General features: G+C 37.4%; 1 protein-coding gene across 1 annotated transcript in view; it reads left to right on the top strand.

The window, feature by feature from the left end:
* Nucleotides 1-429: 429 nt before the first annotated feature.
* Nucleotides 430-19,493, top strand: part of SACS (sacsin molecular chaperone) — a 32,804-nt gene continuing 13,740 nt past the window's right edge. The window contains exons 1-8 of the mRNA XM_059838738.1: nt 430-483; nt 688-838; nt 3,495-3,582; nt 6,584-6,669; nt 9,040-9,151; nt 10,251-10,397; nt 11,666-13,148; nt 16,085-16,176. Of these exons, the coding sequence (XP_059694721.1) occupies nt 482-483; nt 688-838; nt 3,495-3,582; nt 6,584-6,669; nt 9,040-9,151; nt 10,251-10,397; nt 11,666-13,148; nt 16,085-16,176 (2,161 nt within the window). The 5' untranslated portion in view covers nt 430-481. The remainder of the gene's footprint in view (nt 484-687; nt 839-3,494; nt 3,583-6,583; nt 6,670-9,039; nt 9,152-10,250; nt 10,398-11,665; nt 13,149-16,084; nt 16,177-19,493) is intronic.

Below are 19,493 nucleotides of genomic sequence, written 5' to 3'. Positions count from 1 at the left end.
TGTGATGTGCATCCTTGAGAAAGAATGAAGTTTATCAGCTGTAACTATGTGTGCTCCATACGGTGGTGCCTGAATACTGTGAATTATGTGGAACACCAGCGTGCCTCCCTGCCGAAGGAGGGCTGCGCCTGCGGTACCATCTCTAGATCTCACCCTCAGTCACGGCTCAGGTCGTACATGCGAAGCTGCAGCCTCTGCCTCGCCCCAGGAGAGCGGGCTCTCTCCCGAGGGCCCAGGGACACCGGGCCGCGGGGAGCCGGGAAACGCCTCCGTGCGCCGAGGCTGAGAAGCCGCCCCGGCCCCGCCGCACCTCCGCAGCCACGGCAGGCGCTCTTAGGGCGGCACTTCCATCTCTCCCGCCTCCTCCTCCGCCTCCTCCTCCGCGAGCCTCCGGGCGGCGCGGCCCTGCCCCACCCCTTCCCCGAGCGGGGAGCGCCGCCGGCGGGGCGAGTAGCGGTCCTTTGTGCGCGCCGGCGGCGGGATGTGAGTGCGGGCCGGACCGGGCGGGGAGGCTGCGGGACCGGCTTCGCTCCTTCCCCTCGGAGAGCGGGACGGGCGCCCGCCCATCGCTGCTCGCTGCGGGCTCCGGCGCCTGCCTCGGGCCTCCGCGGTGCCCGAGGGGGAAGCGAGCGGGCAGCGGCGGCGCGGCGAGCCTTTTCTCATCTGGTGTCTGTCGTGTTGCCGCAGGCTGGCCCGGGTGACCGTCCTCCATGACTGCCTGGGCTGCAGGACCTTCGAGCTGCCGCCGTCCGCGGCCGTGCGGGACGTGAAGAGGCGGATCGAGGCGGAGGCCGGGCCGCCCCCCGCCCAGCAGCGCCTGTGGCACCGCGGCAGAGAGGTGAGGGCCGGCGGAACCTCCGCGGGAAGTCCCCACCCGGATGCTCTGTGTCGTGCGTGGGCAGCGCGGTGTGTGCGTGTCCTTAGGTGTTCCTCCCGTGGGAAGCACGGAGGTCGTTTGGGCGACCCCCATACCGCTCTTGATGGTGTCAACTTTTATCATCCGAGTTTTTGTGTCTTTTTTTGTTTGTTTCTTTCTTTCTTTCCCTGAAGTTCTCCGTGTGTTTTAGCCTAATTTCTTTGGGGAGTTGTTGGGGAGAGCAGAAATTCTCCGGAGAGTGCTGATGTGTTTGTTCTGCCCTCCTGCCTTTCTGGTCAGTTTCAAGAGCAGAGTTGACATCACAGTGAGATGAAAGTGACAAGTTGAAAATTGAGGTTGGGAACAGGAGAGATTCGAATGAATGAATGACCTTGCTCTGTTGAAGGCATCAGCCTGGTGTCAGTCTTTCAGTACTGCTTCCTGTGCTTCTAGCTGTGCTCTTGGGATATGGGAACCTGGAGACCTGGTGGGATGGGATGAATAGAGGCAAGAAGGGGAGAGAGAGGAGGTTGGAAGTTAGTGTTAAATAGGGCAAGGGGATTTGCAAAGGTGTAGAGAAGAGAGGGCTCCAGGGAAACCTTATTGTGGCCTTTCTAAATATAATGGGGGCTTATAAGAAAGATGGAAGGATACTTTCTGTCAAGGCCTGAAGTGACAGGACAAGGGACAATGGCTTTAAACAAAAAAAGATAAGTTTAGATTAGGCACAAGGAAGACATTTTTTAGGATGAGGGTGATAAGATACTGAAACAAGTTGCCAAGAGAAGCTGTGGATTCCCCATGACTGGAAATGTTGATAATCAGGTTGGATGGAGCTTTGAGAGACCTGATCTAGTTCCTGTTCATGGCGATGGTAGGAGGGGGAGTTGAGCTGCATGGTCTTCAAATGTCCCATTCCAACCCAAACCATTCTATGAGACAAGGAAAGACAGACGTGTTGCTTGTATTGCTTAGGAAGCTTTTAAGAACCTGGGCAGCACAAGTTGGCTTTGAGGGCTCGGGTTTGAGGCAAACTGCCTGTGTAGTTTATCTTTTTTTGTGTGCCCTTGAGTTTGTTCTCACCAGGCCTTCCATTTTTGGAGGACAAACTCTGTATCACTTTCTAAAATTTGCCTGGAAGCGAAGATCTGACTGCCACAGAAAACTTATCTTTTGCAGGGAACAGTCAGTAAGCAGACTGTAATTGCTGTTCTGTTTGGGTTTTTTTTTAATATAATACACTGGAATATATATGGGAATAATTATTCTGTACTGTAGCAAATTTGAAAATCCTTTATAAACTTTTGAACTCCTGTTTATTGGGATCAAATGATTTTAAATTTTTTTGAGTAGTAGAGTATTAATATGTGAATAATTTTTTTCTATTAGAACTGTTATGTGCAATTGATAGATGTTAAGTAAAGTCCAGTATCTTTTTCTCTCATAGTTCCTTACTGTATTAAGCTATTGATTTGGATCTATTCAATGTCTAAGTTTCTAGTGGTGTCTTGATACAAAAATCCTACCTTAGAATATTTGGTTACTCTATCCCTTTAATGCTTGGTGATGGCTTTCAGCATTCTGGATTTCTTTATATTTTAGTGGTTTCAGAATACTTATAACCCAATTTTACGTCTTGAGAAAGTTCAACTCAAGTACAGTATTTTTGTTGCTTTTAATCACTATTTAAAACTGATAAAAGTAAAAAAGAATGTAAGTTTTTTTCTTACTAGTGATGTTAAATAATGATTACATACTCTGGACTAGGGCTGTCTTTTGTTAAATGTAGTTCGATTGTAAGCATCTATGTCTGTGTAAACACCAACTGCTTTTTAGTGATTTTTTTTTACCCATCAAAGTGAGGAAGTAGTCCCAAAATCTACTACAAACTGAGACTAATATAATAATATCATTTCATGTAATAATATTTTAATCTAGTTTCTAATTAGTACAGTGGCCTTCTAAATCTGCATGTGTTGTTGTGTGCAGGATAACATCGGTCATATATGAGTCTTCTAGCAGCACTTGGTGTATGAATGAGACACATCACATGAAACTAGCATTGCAACAAAATCTTTATGTGCTATGAATACCTAATAGTTTTCCCATTGGCTGCTAAGGAATGTGTTGCTTAGTTTGCCTCAGTTTCTCTGTGATGTTCCTAGTGAGGCACTGGAGGTTGGATTAGGTGACTTTCAGTGGTCCTTTCAACCTTGATCATACTGTGATGGGTCTGCATGTAGAGGTAATGGGGGATGAGGCCATCAGATTCTTCAGGGGTGCTTCTCTGACGGACTTTTGTCTCTACACAATGTCTTGCCAGCTGCTTTGAGCTGCTATTGCTTAATTTAAGCCCCCTGTGAAATTGCATACCCAGATGTACTTGTGGAGTGTACAGACTATGTACTTCCTTTATATGTTAAGTTTTTTTTGTGGGTATGCACCTCAGAACAATAACTGCTTTAGTTTTATGCTTCCAGAACTTCTCTGAATACAAAACTTTTTCAATTGTAGAAACAAGAGGCCATGGCTTGCTCTTAGAATGCTTCTATAGGCATTTTTTCCACCTGATTTGTTTTGTCCTGTTATTATTAAACTGAAACTTCTGACCAAGATTTGTCTAATTTTTTTCCTTCAGTTATCTGATGGTATCAAGATTGTGGATCTTCAGAAGTCTCAAAATCAAGTTTTTCTAGAGCTTCAGTCAAAAGGGTTGAAAGGAGGAGGTATGGAAAATATTTGTCTCTGTTTATAAACTGGAAGCTCAAAGCATTTTCTGATGCAATATGGAGTTAGTTAAATTTTTTATCTTTAAATGGGAAGAGATTATTTTTCATGTAAGTCCTGGGTTTGTCACTTGTTCTTTTCATTCTGCTCTAGAAAAATTAAACTTCCCGTTTTAAGTGCTTCGGTGTTTATTTTTTTCCTGTGATATAATGTGGAGAATTTAGGTTATTGCTATTCTTTGGAGTCAATAAGACTTGCCTTCCAGTAGTGTTGTAGCTGCCTTGTCTTATATAAAATAAGCTGGATACTTGAAAACAATTCAGATACTGAAAGGATATCTTTTCAGTTAGCACCATGTAAAAAATTGTAAAATTTTTACAATTGTAAAATTGTAAAACACTGGTAAAAATTTCTGGATTTCTTCTGTTGTTTTTAGTTTTTTTTCTTTAACACCTTGGTTTTCTTTTGATTCTGTCTGTTGTTTACGTTTTTATTAAAAAAAACTGAAGGTCTGTCTTTTCATATTGTATCTTGATAACTGAATATCTTCAGAAATGCTCTAATTAAAATCTGTCATAATTATTTTATTTGGCTGCTAGCATTAATATTCTTCTCACAAGAAATTTATTGCAAGGCAATGAAATAAATGCTAATCAGATGGCATGATGAAGAAGAAAACCCTTCTTTTCATGCAGATATTTTATTTGGTCTCACAAAATATTGTATTTCTTAGCCTGTTCAAGGCATGTATGTACTGGTTTATGGATTTTTAGTGACAGAGGCAAGTTTGTATATTAGCCAGAAGTTCATATTCACATTCCCTAGAACCTGAAGTGATTAGAAAACACCTATGAAAATGGGCCTCATTTCTATGACCTCTGGTTCTGACATCAAACATTTTTCTTTCTGTCATTCTTGACTGCTTGCTCTAATATTTTGCTGTGTGTAGGCTGTGGTAGACTAAATAAAGAGAATCTTTTTTTCCACCATGCAACTATATAGAGAATAAAGTGTAGTGGCCCTAAGAAATCTTTCATGGGAAAGAGAAACTGTTGCTGTATTTTTTTGCCTAGGATTGGAGATTTTCTTAGAGATGTCACTGTAAGCAATCTATGTCTAAAGTGCTTAAATTTTCCAGGCCCACAGTTCTGAGGTAAGTCAATTTAAAACATCTGAAGGGTTCAGTATCAGCCTTCTGTGTTCATTCTGGAGTCTTCCAGTTCAGAGATTATTCCTTACAGCAGGTAAATCAAGAAATGCCCTGAATTTCTAACTTGGAAGTGCATGGTCAGTAGGGTTGCTGCACAACCAAGCACATGGGTTGCTGAAGTACTCTGAGGATTATCCATGTTCCCTTTGTGTTCATTCATTGCTGGGGTCTATCAAATAAGGCATGATCTTTTCATATGATCACAAAATAATTCATGTTGGAAGGGACATGAGGAGGTTTTTACTCCAGCCTGCTGCTCAGAGTGTGGGCAGCTCTGAGGTCAGTCTGGGTCACTTGAGGGTTGATCTGGTTGAGCTTGGAAAGAGGAGGGAGACTTCATAGACTTTCTTGCTCCTAAGTGCTTGACTGCTCTTATAGTAGAATGAGTTTCTCCTTTAAGTTCATGGTACCAGTTTTGTGTTAAATATGACCAGGTCTAATACTGAAGAAAAATCAGTTTAGCCTTTTACAGGATGCAGTAAATAATGCCCTCTAGCCAGAGTTAATTGTTATGACGTACACAGAGCTCTGCTCTGAGAATAAAGTCTATCTTCATTCCTATCACTTAAAAGTTGTCTGTTTTTGTCATGGTTCCCATGGTGAATGACATGTGTTGTTCAAACACTTCCACCTGCCTGTCCAACTTAGAGAAGATCAGTTTCTTCATTTTAGGTAATGTCTGTTGATCAGTTCACCTTATTTTGGAGGTATGCATATGGCATATTGACTTTCATATACTTCTGTATACTGCAAATATAACAGAAGTTATGAAATACTTCGCACATTCAGCTGTCCATTGCAATTACTTTCTTATTTTTTCATTGATGCTGTTGTTACCTTAAGTAAAGTGACCCAAGAAAATTTTAAAAGCAAAATACTTGATGTTTTTTCTTGATGTTTTCTTAGCAAATAGAATTTATTTGTCCCCTTTTTTCCACTTTGCTTTTTTATCTTAGTGTTTTATTCCAGAATATACATAATTTGTGGGTTTGAATCTGTGTGCTTCTGCATGTATATGCAGAAGAGAGGGAGAGAATAATTGCTTGCTAACAATTTTAAAAGGAAACTTTGGATGGGGCATCATTAGGGTCTGTTTTCCTTGTGAGGATTGTATCATTGCTGTTTGTTTGAAGCACATGTTTTAGAGGTTTGGTTTAGGGAGCTGCCCTTTAGTCTCAGACGGGAGTTTGAAATGGAGAATATTGAACCTTTCATTTTGTGATAGACTTTTTCTCTTGGAGCAAATGTTCATAATGCTGGGACTCTTTTCCCTCCAGCATTAGGTCCTGGCAACGCCAAGGCTGGCACCAGGTCCATGCCCAGAGTATGTCAGAACAGGAAATGTACACTAGAACCAAAAACTTTGCCTGTATGTGTAGCTGTCAGTAGGGATCATTACTGGCTGTAAAAGAGTTAGAGCCACTGCTGCCCTGGAATACTGTCCTGCTACTCAAAAATCAGTAGTCCTTTAGAAGTTGCTACTTTTGAGCATCAAGTAGCTGGAATTGTGGCATAACTGTTGAAAAGACTTAGCCCCCAAATTTATTTCATCTAGATATGAAACAGCTCATTGACTTCAACATCAAGACTGCTATTTCGCCTTTTTTTATGAAAAGATTTATAATGTAGGATTTTCACAGCTGATTCTGGAAAGACAAGATTTTAGAATAATATGCCCTGAGTTAATTTTAAAAAATTATTGTTTCCAGTAATTGTGTAGTATTTTTTTTAAATCTGAAATTAAGTGCACAGCAGCATTATTTTTTTTTTATTTACTTGTTTGTTTTTAGGTCGTTTTGGACAAACAACTCCTCCACTTGTTGATTTTCTAAAGGATATATTAAGAAGATATCCAGAGGGAGGACAGATTCTTAAGGTAGACAATAAATAGTATTTTTAACAGTTATTTAATATGCATGATATAATGCCAAAGTTTAACACTTCCCAGCAAATCTTGTGGTTGTTTAATCTTATATTCACTGTACTACAGAAGATGTTTCCATTTCTGTGGATGTGGTAAAGTGAGCTGTATGCTTTGTGCTTTGTGTGGGTTTTTGTGTTTTTTTTTCTATAAACATTTCTGACTTTGCTCTGTAGAAGATAAATTGTGTGATTTATCATAGCTTCCTATGCTAATGTATGAAAACGGCTGTTTGATTTTTTTTTTTTTTTTAAGAGCATCTGGGGTGATTAGTGGGATGTTAAACTTCTCATACAGCATGCTTCATCACATGGGTGGTAGGAACTTAATTTTATTTGTGTGTGGGAATACTAGGTTCTAACTGATGGGATTTGATACAGATATATCTTATCTATCTAAACATGCATACATACAAAACACCCAAATACAAATGTTGACAGATGATGACAGTTCCTTATGTCTGTTGTCTTGTTTGCAACCATGGAACTAGAAGCTGATTATGCTTAGTGGGAATGCCCAAGATAAGCATATCTTCAACTGTTTTGGCAAATTGCCTCCTGGGTATGTTCTGAGCAGTGTCTGTATGTAGGAGGGGTGCTTACATTTTTATTATTTCTCAGTACTAGTTGCATCTGTAAAATGCATTTGAATTAAGAAGGGTAAAATTTCCTCAATATTTTAAACCCAAACTTTCATTCCAACATGAAGAAATAAGGAAAAGTTCTTAGAAATCAGATAGGTAAATCTAAAAGGAGAAATTATGCTATTTTCATATTTACAATTTAGGGTTAACAGATTGTTAGAGATTGTTAGAGAGAGATTGCTACCAGGAATTTTGCTGATACCTTAAAATTTATTTCAGTGTTTTGATTCTTCAGATACAATGCTGTTACATCTGAATGTAGCAGTTACCCCCTTGTGCCACAGCATGAATGCAAGTCTGACTTCATGGTGATTGCCATACTTAGTATTTAATATTTCTGGAAACTTTGGGCTATCTTACTATGTCTTCATGAAAGACTGTCATGCTTGTTCTTTTAGAAGAAGAACTACATATAAATATCTTGTAAAGATTCTTTAAACATTTGTTATTTATGCTTAACTGTAGGTGTATTTCTTGCTATCTCATAATACTTCAAAACAATGTAGAAGTGACAATATAATATGCATTATAGACAAAACATGCTGTCAAAACCTGCAAAATAAAAGGATTATAATTTTGGAACCAGATGTTAGATAACAGTGAGCTTATTTTAGTCTCCACTGTATACTTGAATGCAACCTAATCTGAAATACTGGCTGCTAGTTGATGCATTTTTTAAGTGGAAGTTCATCTTGCTATCAAGTCTTTTATGTATAACTGAATGAAATTAAAGTATGTGAATACATTGCATGTGATGTGTCTACATTGCTTTTCAATTCAGCTGCAATACTTGCTTATGCACACCCACATAAGCATACACACGTGTTTATGTGTCTGGAGCCCTGATACACTGTGATGATTCAGTGTAAACAGACCATTGTGTGAGGCTGTAATCCCCTAGGTATTTGTAATCACGCTTACGTGTCTACTGTTGATGAAAGCAGGACTGGATAGGCATATTTTATTAACAGTCATGTTTACAGAACTGCTTTACTGACATTTGAGCTTTCCGTAGCTCTCACCACTGATACTACTATTTAACAAATACTCAGTCTTAATATAAGCCTCTTTCCAGTCTGTGGGTTTCATTCAACGGGGTTGCTGCTCTGTTGGTTCATGACTTAGGGAAATACTGATTGCAGGCCTTTGCTGCAGGAGTGTTAGAAGCACGAGCACCATGGCCCAGGAATGGTTGGTTCATACTGTGAAATGTAAACTTGAACCTTATCCAGGTGATGTAAAGAAGAGTGCTGTGCATTACCCCTTTGTGCCTCACTGCTGTTGGACAACTGTTTGTAAGGACTTACCCAATACACTTTGATAAATATAAAATTCTTTTTTCCTCTTCTCACATTTGCCTGGTTTTGAGACTTTTACAGCTCTGATTCTTAGGATAATATAGTAGTAATAGTTTAGTATCTAATTTCTCAAATTTGTGACTGCTTTTGTATGATATTTGAGCTCCAAATTCAAATCATGTTTATAGTATTTGTCTGAATATTTGTTTATAAGGATGTTTATTCTCATGCAGGTAAACTGGATAAAACCATACATATGAAAACAGTTATACATGAGAAATTTGCTTGTTTGTTATTTTCTACTGTTTAAGTTCAAAAGCCATTGCTAGAATATGTATTACTGCATTAATTATACTTTGTTTTGATTTTTTTTTTCTGCCTCAGGAACTGATACAGAATGCAGAAGATGCTGGTGCCACAGAGGTTAGGTTTCTATATGATGAAACTCAGTATGGAACAGAAACGTTATGGTCAAAGGACATGGCACAATATCAGGGTCAGTATTAGTTTTAATAAATTTGGCCATTACTTTTCAATATGCATGTTGTTTGGGGTTAGCTGTCCTGGCTATGTTCCCTCTGAGCTCCTTAACAGCCCCAGCCCACTCACTGTTTGGGCCACATGAGAAGCAGAAAAGGCCTTGGCTCTGCATAAGCCCTGCTCATTGATAACTAAAACAGCTGTGTTATTGTCACTGTCTCCAGCACAAATCCAAAATACAGCCCCCAGCTACCATGAAGCCCAAGCCAGCACACCAATTTTTAAAGTAAAAATTACCTGTGCCCTTTACATTTCAGCATTCTCCAGACAGTTCAGTTTTCTTCCCCATCCCATTTTTCCCTTGACTGTACACACAACTTTGCTCCATGTTGTCTGTATACAGCAAATCCAGCTTCTCGAAACTTTAGTTTTTTACATCATCTACTATGGCTATGTATTTAATAATTATTATTAGTATTACTTTTAAAATTAGTTTGCATAGTCATCCCAGAAGGCATTCAGTTGTGATTTGAAGTTTCAGTGATGGATGATCCACTACTTCTTTCTTCCAGCTTTTTTTCAGTTGTTAATCAGCCTTATTATGTCTTCTAATATGAATTTATCTGTCTTAATTTCTAGACACAGGTTATTGTTTTATCTTGCCTTATATTCCCTTCCAGTGGCGGTATCTTCAGACAGTGACTAGTACATTTCCCAAACATCTTTTTGATAGTCTGAACAGATTGAGTTTAAGCCTTGTGCCACATGACACTTCTTTCAGAAGTTTTGTTGTTTTCTGCTTTTTGTTCAGTTTTTCAGAATCATTCTTTTAAAATGAGAATGTAAGAATTAAAAAACGTATCAGAATATAAATCTAAGTACCACTTACAGAGGTAAATTAATCTTATTGCTTTTGCTTTTGCATTTTGCGTTTTTTTTTATTACCAGGCATAATTTGATGTCAGCTTAGAGTCAGAGCTTCCCCATTAAATTTGCACATGCATATACTTCAAAGAAATGCTTTCTCAGGTCTGTGAGTTCATTTCCTAGAAATTTTAAACATTAAATAGTTTTCTTCTTCTGTCATCTTTTTAACTCTTGCCTCTTTATTATAGGGCCAGCATTTTATGCATATAATGATGCAATTTTCACCCCTGAGGACTGGCATGGTATACAGGAAATAGCAAGAAGCAGGAAGAAGGATGATCCCCTGAAAGTTGGAAGATTTGGAATTGGCTTTAATTCAGTTTATCATATAACAGGTAATCTTAGTAGTTGTTTTAAAAAGAAAACGTGGAAGTTTTATATAGTTAAATTACTTTAGATATTCATAAATATTTAATATTTTCTCTATAGTGTGTTTTAAAATGACTTCATGGCTAGATTTTCTTATGAAGCATTCCTGTTTTTCTCTAATCCTATAAGGTATCAGTTTGATTTTGAAGGTTTTTGACGATATTTCTATTAACGTCATTATGTTCTTAGTCCTTTACATTGAAATGAACATTCCTTTGCACTGCTGTTTCAGATATACACTGGTTCTCATTTTATAGAGGCTCATAATATAGGGTAGGTATCCAAGTAGAAGTGCGAAAGTTCTTTTCACTAGACTGCTGAAACTCTTCTGCAGGTTCTTTGCATAGTAGTGATTTTTATTTATTGCTAGAAAAGATATATAATAGAGGTATATGCACATTTACACTTGAAAGAGATAGTACATACTGTTTTGCAAGCTCTTAATATTCAGTCTTTAAATCTGTTATTCTCTCAGAATGTTTTATTGTGGTACAGAAGAAGCATAAGTAATGCTCACAGTCTCCACAGTTATAACAGTGCAGGGAAAAAAAAAAGATAAAAATTTTTACCTTGTCAAGTGAATTTGTAAGACACATGGTATTTTAAAAAATGTCTTACCTAGCTGAGCATGAATAAAATTAATACATTCTGTCGTTTGATAATTCTGCAAATTTTTGCTTTTAAATGTATAGAATTACTGTCTGCCAGTCTTCAAGATCTGCTAAGTATGACTCTAGTAGAATACACATATAGTAAATTAATTAGTTGGGATTTTTTTCTTGAAAATAGTGGAAATATAAAAGTATGTAGTTGAAGGAAGTTGAAAGCAACTTCCTATTGCTCACTGTCAGCTAGAATTCAAATGGTTGAATGAGTATTTATATATTCAGCTGCAGAATAGGTGTATGCTTGTTTCTTCCCTGTTAGTAAGCACTGAATTGTGTTATCAGAATCACAGAATCATGTTGGTTGGAAAAGACCTTTAAGGACACTGAATCCAACCATAAGCCTAATGGTACCAAGTCCACTAAGTCATGTCTCTAAGGGTCATGTCTTCATGTCTTTTCAGTACCTCCAGGGATGGTGACTCAGCCATTTCCCTGGGGATTGTACTCAGTTTATCACAGTTTTAGAATATTGTATTCTTGCCTTTTAAAAAATTGGTCCTTAGCACCGTATTTTTAAAGTATGTTGTTTTAGGATTAATAGTAGTTGTTGCTTTTTACGGTTACAGATGTCCCTAGCATCTTCAGTGGTGACCAGATTGGAATGCTTGATCCCCATCAAACCCTCTTTGGACCTCATGAGTCAGGCCAGTGTTGGAATCTAAAAGAAGATAGCAAGGAAATAAATGAACTTACGGACCAATTTGCACCTTTCATTGGTGTATTTGGCAGCACTAAGGAAACCTTTAAGAATGGAAACTTTCCTGGTACATTTTTTCGTTTCCCACTTCGTCTGCAGCCTTCCCAACTGAGCAGCAATGTTTATGACAAACAGAAGGTCTTGGAGCTGTTTGAATCCTTCAGAGCAGATGCTGACACGGTATTGCTTTTCCTGAAGAGTGTTCAGGATGTTTCATTGCACGTACGGGAAGCTGATGGAACGGAGAGGCTGGTTTTTAGAGTAACTGCCAGTGAGAACAAGGCCTTGAAACACGAAAGACCCAATTCTATCAAAATCCTGGGAACTGCAATAAATCAGTATTGTAAGGGAGTTCCAAGCAATAGCATAACATGTGTGACATACCATGTAAATATAGTTGTAGAAGATGAGAGTGTTAAGGATGCACAGAAAACATCTTGGTTAGTGTGTAATTGTGTGGGTGGTCGAGGAATGTGCACAGAACTGGATTGTTTAGCTGATGACTTGAAATTTGTTCCTACTATTGGAATAGCCATGTCTTTAGCAACTAACGAGGAGGAAAATGGAGCTGTAGCAGACTTTTCAGGGAGAGCATTTTGTTTTCTGCCTTTGCCTCCCGGCGAAGAAAGCAAAACTGGACTTCCAGTTCATGTTAGTGGTTTTTTTGGTCTCACAGACAACAGGAGGAGTATCAAATGGCGAGAGCTGGATCAGTGGAGAGATCCAGCAGCTTTGTGGAATGACCTTCTTGTGGTAAATATAGTGCCTAAGGCATATACCACCCTTATTTTGGAAGCTATCAAACGGATGGAGACTGAGAAGAATTCAGATTTTCCATTGTCACCTGAAAGAATTTATAGGTTATGGCCTGATGAGAATAAAATCAGGGTACCCTGGAAACCAATAGTAGTACCTCTCTTTAAAGACCTGCTCCAGCATACAGTTATTTACTCAGTGAGTAATCAGTGGATAAAAGTGGAACAGGTGCACTTTTCTGAAATGGATGAGAGTTTGGATTACACGCAGTCTGTTCTCAACTACCTCCAGAATTCAGGGAAGCAGATTGCTACGGTACCAGCAAATATTGCTAGTGCAGTGCATCTAACTCTTTCTACTGATAAAGCTGTGAAAAAAGTGACTCCTGCTGTAGTGCGGCAAGCCCTAAGGAAATCTGGCCACAGTGGACCTGCTGAAGAAAAGCTTCATCTTTTAGAATTTGTGCTTTCTGATGGAGTTTACAGTGAACTGATTGGATTGGAGCTTTTGCCTTTACAGAATGGGAATTTTATTCCTTTTTCCTCATCTGTGTCAGAACAGGATGTAGTTTACATAACCTCAGAAGAATATCCCAGGTATGCTTAATATTTGTAATACTGTGGGGAGGGGGTTTGTCAGGTTTTTTTCTTTTTTTTTTAAATTTATGTGTTAAAACAGAGCTTCAGACTCCTTTGCTTATCAACAAACAAGGTATGCAGCAGCCTGTATTGTGATGAAATAAGGCATAGATAGAACTCAATTTTCTGTAGATAAGTATATGTCTGTGTGCATATGCCTCATTTGAAAAGTTTGACACCCATTTGTCATTAACCCTTTATAAAAAATTGTGTGATATATGCTTTAAGAGAATACCTCAGGGTACATTTCCAGTTAATTTTCTTTTTGGAATTACAAATATGAGGAGATTAGCAATATGCATACTAGGAAGTTCATTAAATTAGGTAATGCTAAGGGCTTTTATTAAACTTAAGCCTTGAGATTATGTCTGGCTTTTATTTTTTATCACAACACTTAATTTCAGTGAGGTAGTTCTAAAAACTGGTCTCAGGAAATAAGCCGATACTATGATGAGCTGTCTTTTGCATCTGCTTTCCCTTTGTTCTCTCCAGTCCCTCTCCAATTAGTTTTATTCCCTTGCTTATTTCCCAGCTGCATCAGTGCTCCAGTTTGGTTCTCATTTCATCAGCCAATAGAGCTTGCACTGACAGTGGGGAGGGGATAGCAAAGGGCAGGCTAGCTGGAATGAATGAGCTTGGGGTCACTGGGGAGAAAGCATGACTCCTGCTTTTTATGTCTGCACTGCATTAGGCATGTATTAAATACTTGTTAAATCTGGACCATTCTGCACACAATGCTTAAAGACATAAGGCTTGAAGTGTCTCAGACACACCCAATGTTTCCTCTTACAAAGTGCTACTCCTATGCATGATTACAATGAGCCCTTCTCCTTTGTCTCAGAATTCCACTAATTTCCAGACCCTCAGCTTGAGAGGGTATGTTTTGGCATATGTTTTTTTTGCTTTTACTGCTCTGTGGACTGTTTAAAAGGGAGGAAGAGGTGGGTTGGAGTGTGCCCATATAGGAATTATTAAGGTAAGCAGTGCTTCAAGTGAGGTCCTTATGTAAATTGTGTTTTGATTATACATATAGACAGCCAGTCTTAAAGAAAAGCAGTTGGATGCAAGTAATTTTTTTCCCCATGTTTCTTGAAAACAATTTACATATCTTCAAGCCTGCTGCTGTTCTTTTTCTGCTGTATTCTAAACAGAATCACAGAATGGGTCAGGTTGGATGGGACCACAGGGGGTTATCTGGTCCAACCTTCCTGCTCAAGTAGGGCCATCCCAGAGCACATGGCACAGGGTTGTGTCTAGATGGTTCTTGTGTCTCTCTAGTGAGGAAGGCTCCACAGCCTCTCTGGGCAATCAGTACTTATTCCTGTAGTTGGTCATTGCACAATGAAGTTCTTCCTCATACTCAGCTGGAACTTCCTGTGCATCAGTTTCTGCCCATTGCCTCTTGTCCTATTGCCTGAATCCTTGGCACCACAAAAAAGAGCCTGGCTCCACCCTCATGACACCCTCTCTTCAGATACATGTGGACATGGATGAAGTCCACTTTCAGCTGTCTTCTCTCAAGGCTGATGAGGCCCAGCTCCCTCAGCCTTTCCTCATAAGAGATACTCCAATGCCTTCATCATCTTTGTAGCCCTCTGCTGGACCCACTCCAGGATCTCCATAAGTTTAAACCCATAATCAAAGACCCATAATCTTTTCTTGTTCTAAACAATTAAAGTTATTTATCAGGGGATTAAAGCTACTTGGAGCCTATGATTCTAGTGTCTTTTTCTAAAAAAAAAAAAAAAGTTTTTTAGCATCTACTGTGAGATGATTTATCTTTTGTTGTTCTTTCATTTTGTTAATCCTTCCAGAAGTTCAGCCAGTATACCAATACAGAAAACATTCCCATAATGAGAATAACAAATTAGTGCCCTGCTTCAGACTAGTCATAAGATACTTTTTTTGAAACTTAAGGATACCAGTATTTCTTATTCAGTTCATGCTCCATTGGTAATGGACCTGGTTTGATTAGTCTTGTAAAACTGATACAAAAGCATATTATAACAGGTATAAATCTCCTTGCTAGTGGTGATGAAACAGGAATTTCAAATAGTAGTGCTTTCTTTGCCTCTATTCTTTTCTACATCAAGTATCTTTAATTCTAATGTTTTAAGTATGATAAATTATGTATGTTAGATGTTTCAGAACCCTTTCAGTTCAGGAGATTGGTTCTTATTCAAATTTGGAGCCTGCTAAGAAGGTAAAATAAGCTCTTTGAAATTTTCTTTCTACTAACTGTGGAAGAACGAGATTTTGTGTTTGTTTATGTCTAATGAACACACCCGCAATCAGAATTAAACTGGATATTTATTTTTGATTTCACAAAGACCAAAGCCGTGAAAGCCAATTTAGTTTTAATGCCGAAGTAAGAAAAGGGGAGGATGAGACTGACCCTTGGCAAAATAATTTTAAGCATTGACTGCAGGTCTTCCAAAATCTGTAGATCTTTTCAAATCCACAGGTCTGTGTGACATTCCAGAATTATGTGTTGTATTTTATGTAAACTTTTCAAGCAGAATTCTAAAAGACATAGAATGGTAGCTGCTATTTTAACTCTTCTTTTTTTTTGTTAGAGAACAAATAGGTGAAAGTGGTTTTTTAATCCCAATTTGCTATCAAAGAAAACTTCATTTGACCTGCTTTGAAAAGTAGTTGGAAAAATTACTTTCTTACTACTCTCTGCTTCTACATGTATAACTTTTTAATTTGTCAGAAAATAGCCACTGAAAGCCCTAGTCTGCATATGCACATGATTGCTTTGCATGCTACTCTGTTCTACCATGATGATTACCATGCTGGTGATGTCCATAAAGTAACACAAATAAATGAGGCTTTGCTTAAGTGTGGAGACTTTTTTAAAATTATTTTTCTCTTTTTTCATGGTGTGCTAGATCACTCTTTCCTGGCCTGGAGGGAAGGTTACTCTCTGATGACCTGAAGCCTGAGGTCCTTGCTGCTTTGAAAGAAGCCGCCAAAAGCCGAGGTAATTTGTCATTTATATTTTCTTACAGAACTTTTAATGGTTCAAACAGACTAGCTCTAACCCCAAGTTTAAAGTAATGTCTCTTGAAGTTGAGTTCCCATAAATAAGACAGTCATCTAAAAAAAAAACCCCATTAAGATATGATAGACTTCTTTGAATTGAAATGACACAAATGAAAATTATAAATGAACAAGGCAAAGGAAGAAGGATGAAAATTTGTGATAAAATTTAGTAAAATGTATTCAAGGATGAAGAATTTTATTCAAATAATATTCTTCCACCTAAGACAGTCCTAATTCTGTTTTATATTTATAGTATTTGCATATGCAGTAGCTGTGTCGTGGTTTTAGTACTGTGGATCATCTTTTAACTCACAACTGCAGGTGATCAGTACATTTGTTTTAAACCAGGTTAAATCAGTTTAAGTATCTAGCCTCAAGCATACTGTAGATCAAATAATTGCATCATGTGTTTCCTGATTCTTAATTCATGATTTATGGTTATGTCAGTGTGGACCTACTGAAATACGCCCAATCATGAGCAAAAGATGTGGTGAAGGAGTTTGTTTTATCTATAGATAAGATATGTCTAACTGTCTTCACAATAAATTTTTTTTCTGATATCTATTCTTGTCAGAGTTTGTCTGCACTTACCTTTCCACCCTTGTGTTTACCATTTGATTGATAAATTTGAAGCCTAAATCTCAGAAATATTTTCATGTAAACACAATTCACAAATCAAGCCACTTGTTAGTTCACCATATACTAATACTATTCAAATGTAAGTGGTTCTTCAATGTCTAGAAAATGTACTTTTCAGGAAAAGAGTCTTTTTTTTTTTTTAATTACTTGATTCATCAGAATTCTTTCTTAGACTGAAGATGTTAGAACGAGATGTAGAATATCGTTATTCACAGCCTTTATTTGCTTTTCTTTATATCCTTTATTATGATCTTCAGTCATTTAGTCTCTGTTTCTTCTATGTTTTGACCTTTTTTCCCCCTTCAATAATTTAAATCTTTCCTCTTTATTATTCTCTTTGTTGAGTTCTAAAGCTCCTCCTTTTTCCATGTTTTGATCATTCCTTCTTTATCAAACACAAAAGAAAAATAAGATAATCCTGAGGCAAGATGATAAATTTTTAAACTATAGCAACCTATGAAAAAATTAAAACAATTGAGTAACTTTTTGTATAGAGTAAAACATGTAAATATTTAATGTAAAATGTATTGAATATATTAAATCTGTGACTTTAATTTAATATGAAGGCCATCAAGTTTGAAATTATTACAAAGAAAAACCTTATTTAAAAAAGTAGAATTTTCAAAGTCCTATCAGCATATCAGATGACGGATGCTGTGTCTGTTAATGCATTAGAATATGCTTAATTTTTTTTTTCTCTACTGTTAATTTCCCTCTTTACTATTTTTAAACAGGATGTAAAGTTGAAAGTAATGATTACTTTAAATTGTGTTTCCAGACAGGGAATATTCGTGATCTAGTATAGAACCAAAAGGAGCTACTGTTTAATAGTACCTTTTAAGGAATGGATATATATAGGTATCAAGACAACCACAGTGAGGTTAGATGGATGAAGGTTTCATGTAAGACAGCAATATTAGTATTGAAAAATGCCTGTTCTGTGTGATGAAACCTTGAGCTGATTTTTGAAATGTACTTTCCTAGACAATTTCCTCTGAGTGAATGTCACAAAGCAGTCTAAAAGCAGGCTTAAATTAAAAAACAGCAAAACAACCAAAACAAAATACAGATATGCTTGAATACATCTTAAACAGAAAACACTGAGGTGACAGAAACAGAAAAACCCCTGTATGTTATTAAACCAGTCCCTTGCTGAGTTCTAGGACATTCCTTCCCTTGCAGGCTTAGTCTCAGAACTGCAATGAAGTATTTCTACTCCTTTTAGTTACTGGGGAAATTTTAGGTCACATTTAAGTCTTGCTTTTTATTGCATTTAAGTCTCTCTTTTATTCTGGCAATTTGGATGATATTTGTCTAGGGACTTGTTCTTGGTAGTACGCCTCCCATTCATTAGGAGAACATATTTTTGTAAATAAATATGGCAAATATTCTTCTAAATGTTCTCAGAATTATTAAATACTATTAGATAATCCTTTTCAAGATTCAGGTGTCCTACTTTTCATTCTCCCTCTTCCTAAACTATTCTTCACTCAATGATTCTGCATAATTGCACAACTGCACTATCATAAAATTTGTATGTTACTATAAATAATAAGTATTAGAAGGGGTTTTGGCAGGTTTAGAAATCTTGATCTGTCAAAGATTTTATTTACATAGCTGTAGAAATTACATCATAGAGATTTCTGCTACAATTGCTGAAACAGAAACTTTTTATATTATTTCTTTGAGATGGGATGCAATTGTTTTTATTGTGTTGTTCAAAGACAAACAGATCTGACTTTTACTCTCCTAAAATGTGAACTGTATTTGTCTAGTTAGTAACTGTTTATGTACTTGGTGTATTAAGATGTAGTTCACAGGATATTTTCTAAAAATGAATTTGATTATATTCTAGCCCAACAGCTTCTCTGGGGATTTTCAGGTATGGTTATTAATTGAAGATGTACTGGTTTGGACTGAAGCTTGATATTTGTGTGAATTTGGTGATTAGCTTTTCTCATTGCCCCAGCTTTCTTGATAAAAACTTGCCAAATAGTGCTGTCAAGAGATAACAACCTAACATAATTATAAAAAGATTTCTAAATACAGCTGAGGGGAAAATGCATATTGATGAAGAAAACCTTGTAATTGTTACATGGAAATTATCAACATTTTTGTTGGTTTATTTATATATATTTAATAATTTTACATGCAGGAAGATTTCTAGTACTTTACCTGTAGTTTTAAAAAACAGTATTTTTAACTTCTCAAATTAAAAAAATGGGGTTTAAGATGAGCTTTTAAGTAGATTATTATCTTCCATGGGCCCTTTCTGCAAGTTTTCCTCACTTTTACAGGGCTGATGTGTTTACCTGTTTTTTTGTTCAGTAGAGCTATCAGAGTCTGTAGGCATGAAGTGAAAGAAGAAAGAATTTTTTTTTCTGAAGGATGTCTATAACTGTCTCAATCTTTATTTGGACTGTTGCCTTCAAGAAAATGGCAATGTTATCTAGATGTGTGATGAAAGATCTGAAATTCAAATAGATGTCTTGCTTTCACTTCTGTCATTATTTCACTTCTGTCAATTTCTGATGCAATGGGAGGTAGTGGTATTTTTTTATTCTGTTCTGTTTTACTCCCAGAAGTTCTGTAGTTTTTAAGTATAAACTTTCCTAA

Source organism: Haemorhous mexicanus, chromosome 2, assembly GCF_027477595.1.
Source record: "Haemorhous mexicanus isolate bHaeMex1 chromosome 2, bHaeMex1.pri, whole genome shotgun sequence".
Taxonomy (NCBI): domain Eukaryota; kingdom Metazoa; phylum Chordata; class Aves; order Passeriformes; family Fringillidae; genus Haemorhous; species Haemorhous mexicanus.
Note: the sequence above shows the minus strand (reverse complement) of the source record. Positions and strands in the feature narration are given on the sequence as shown.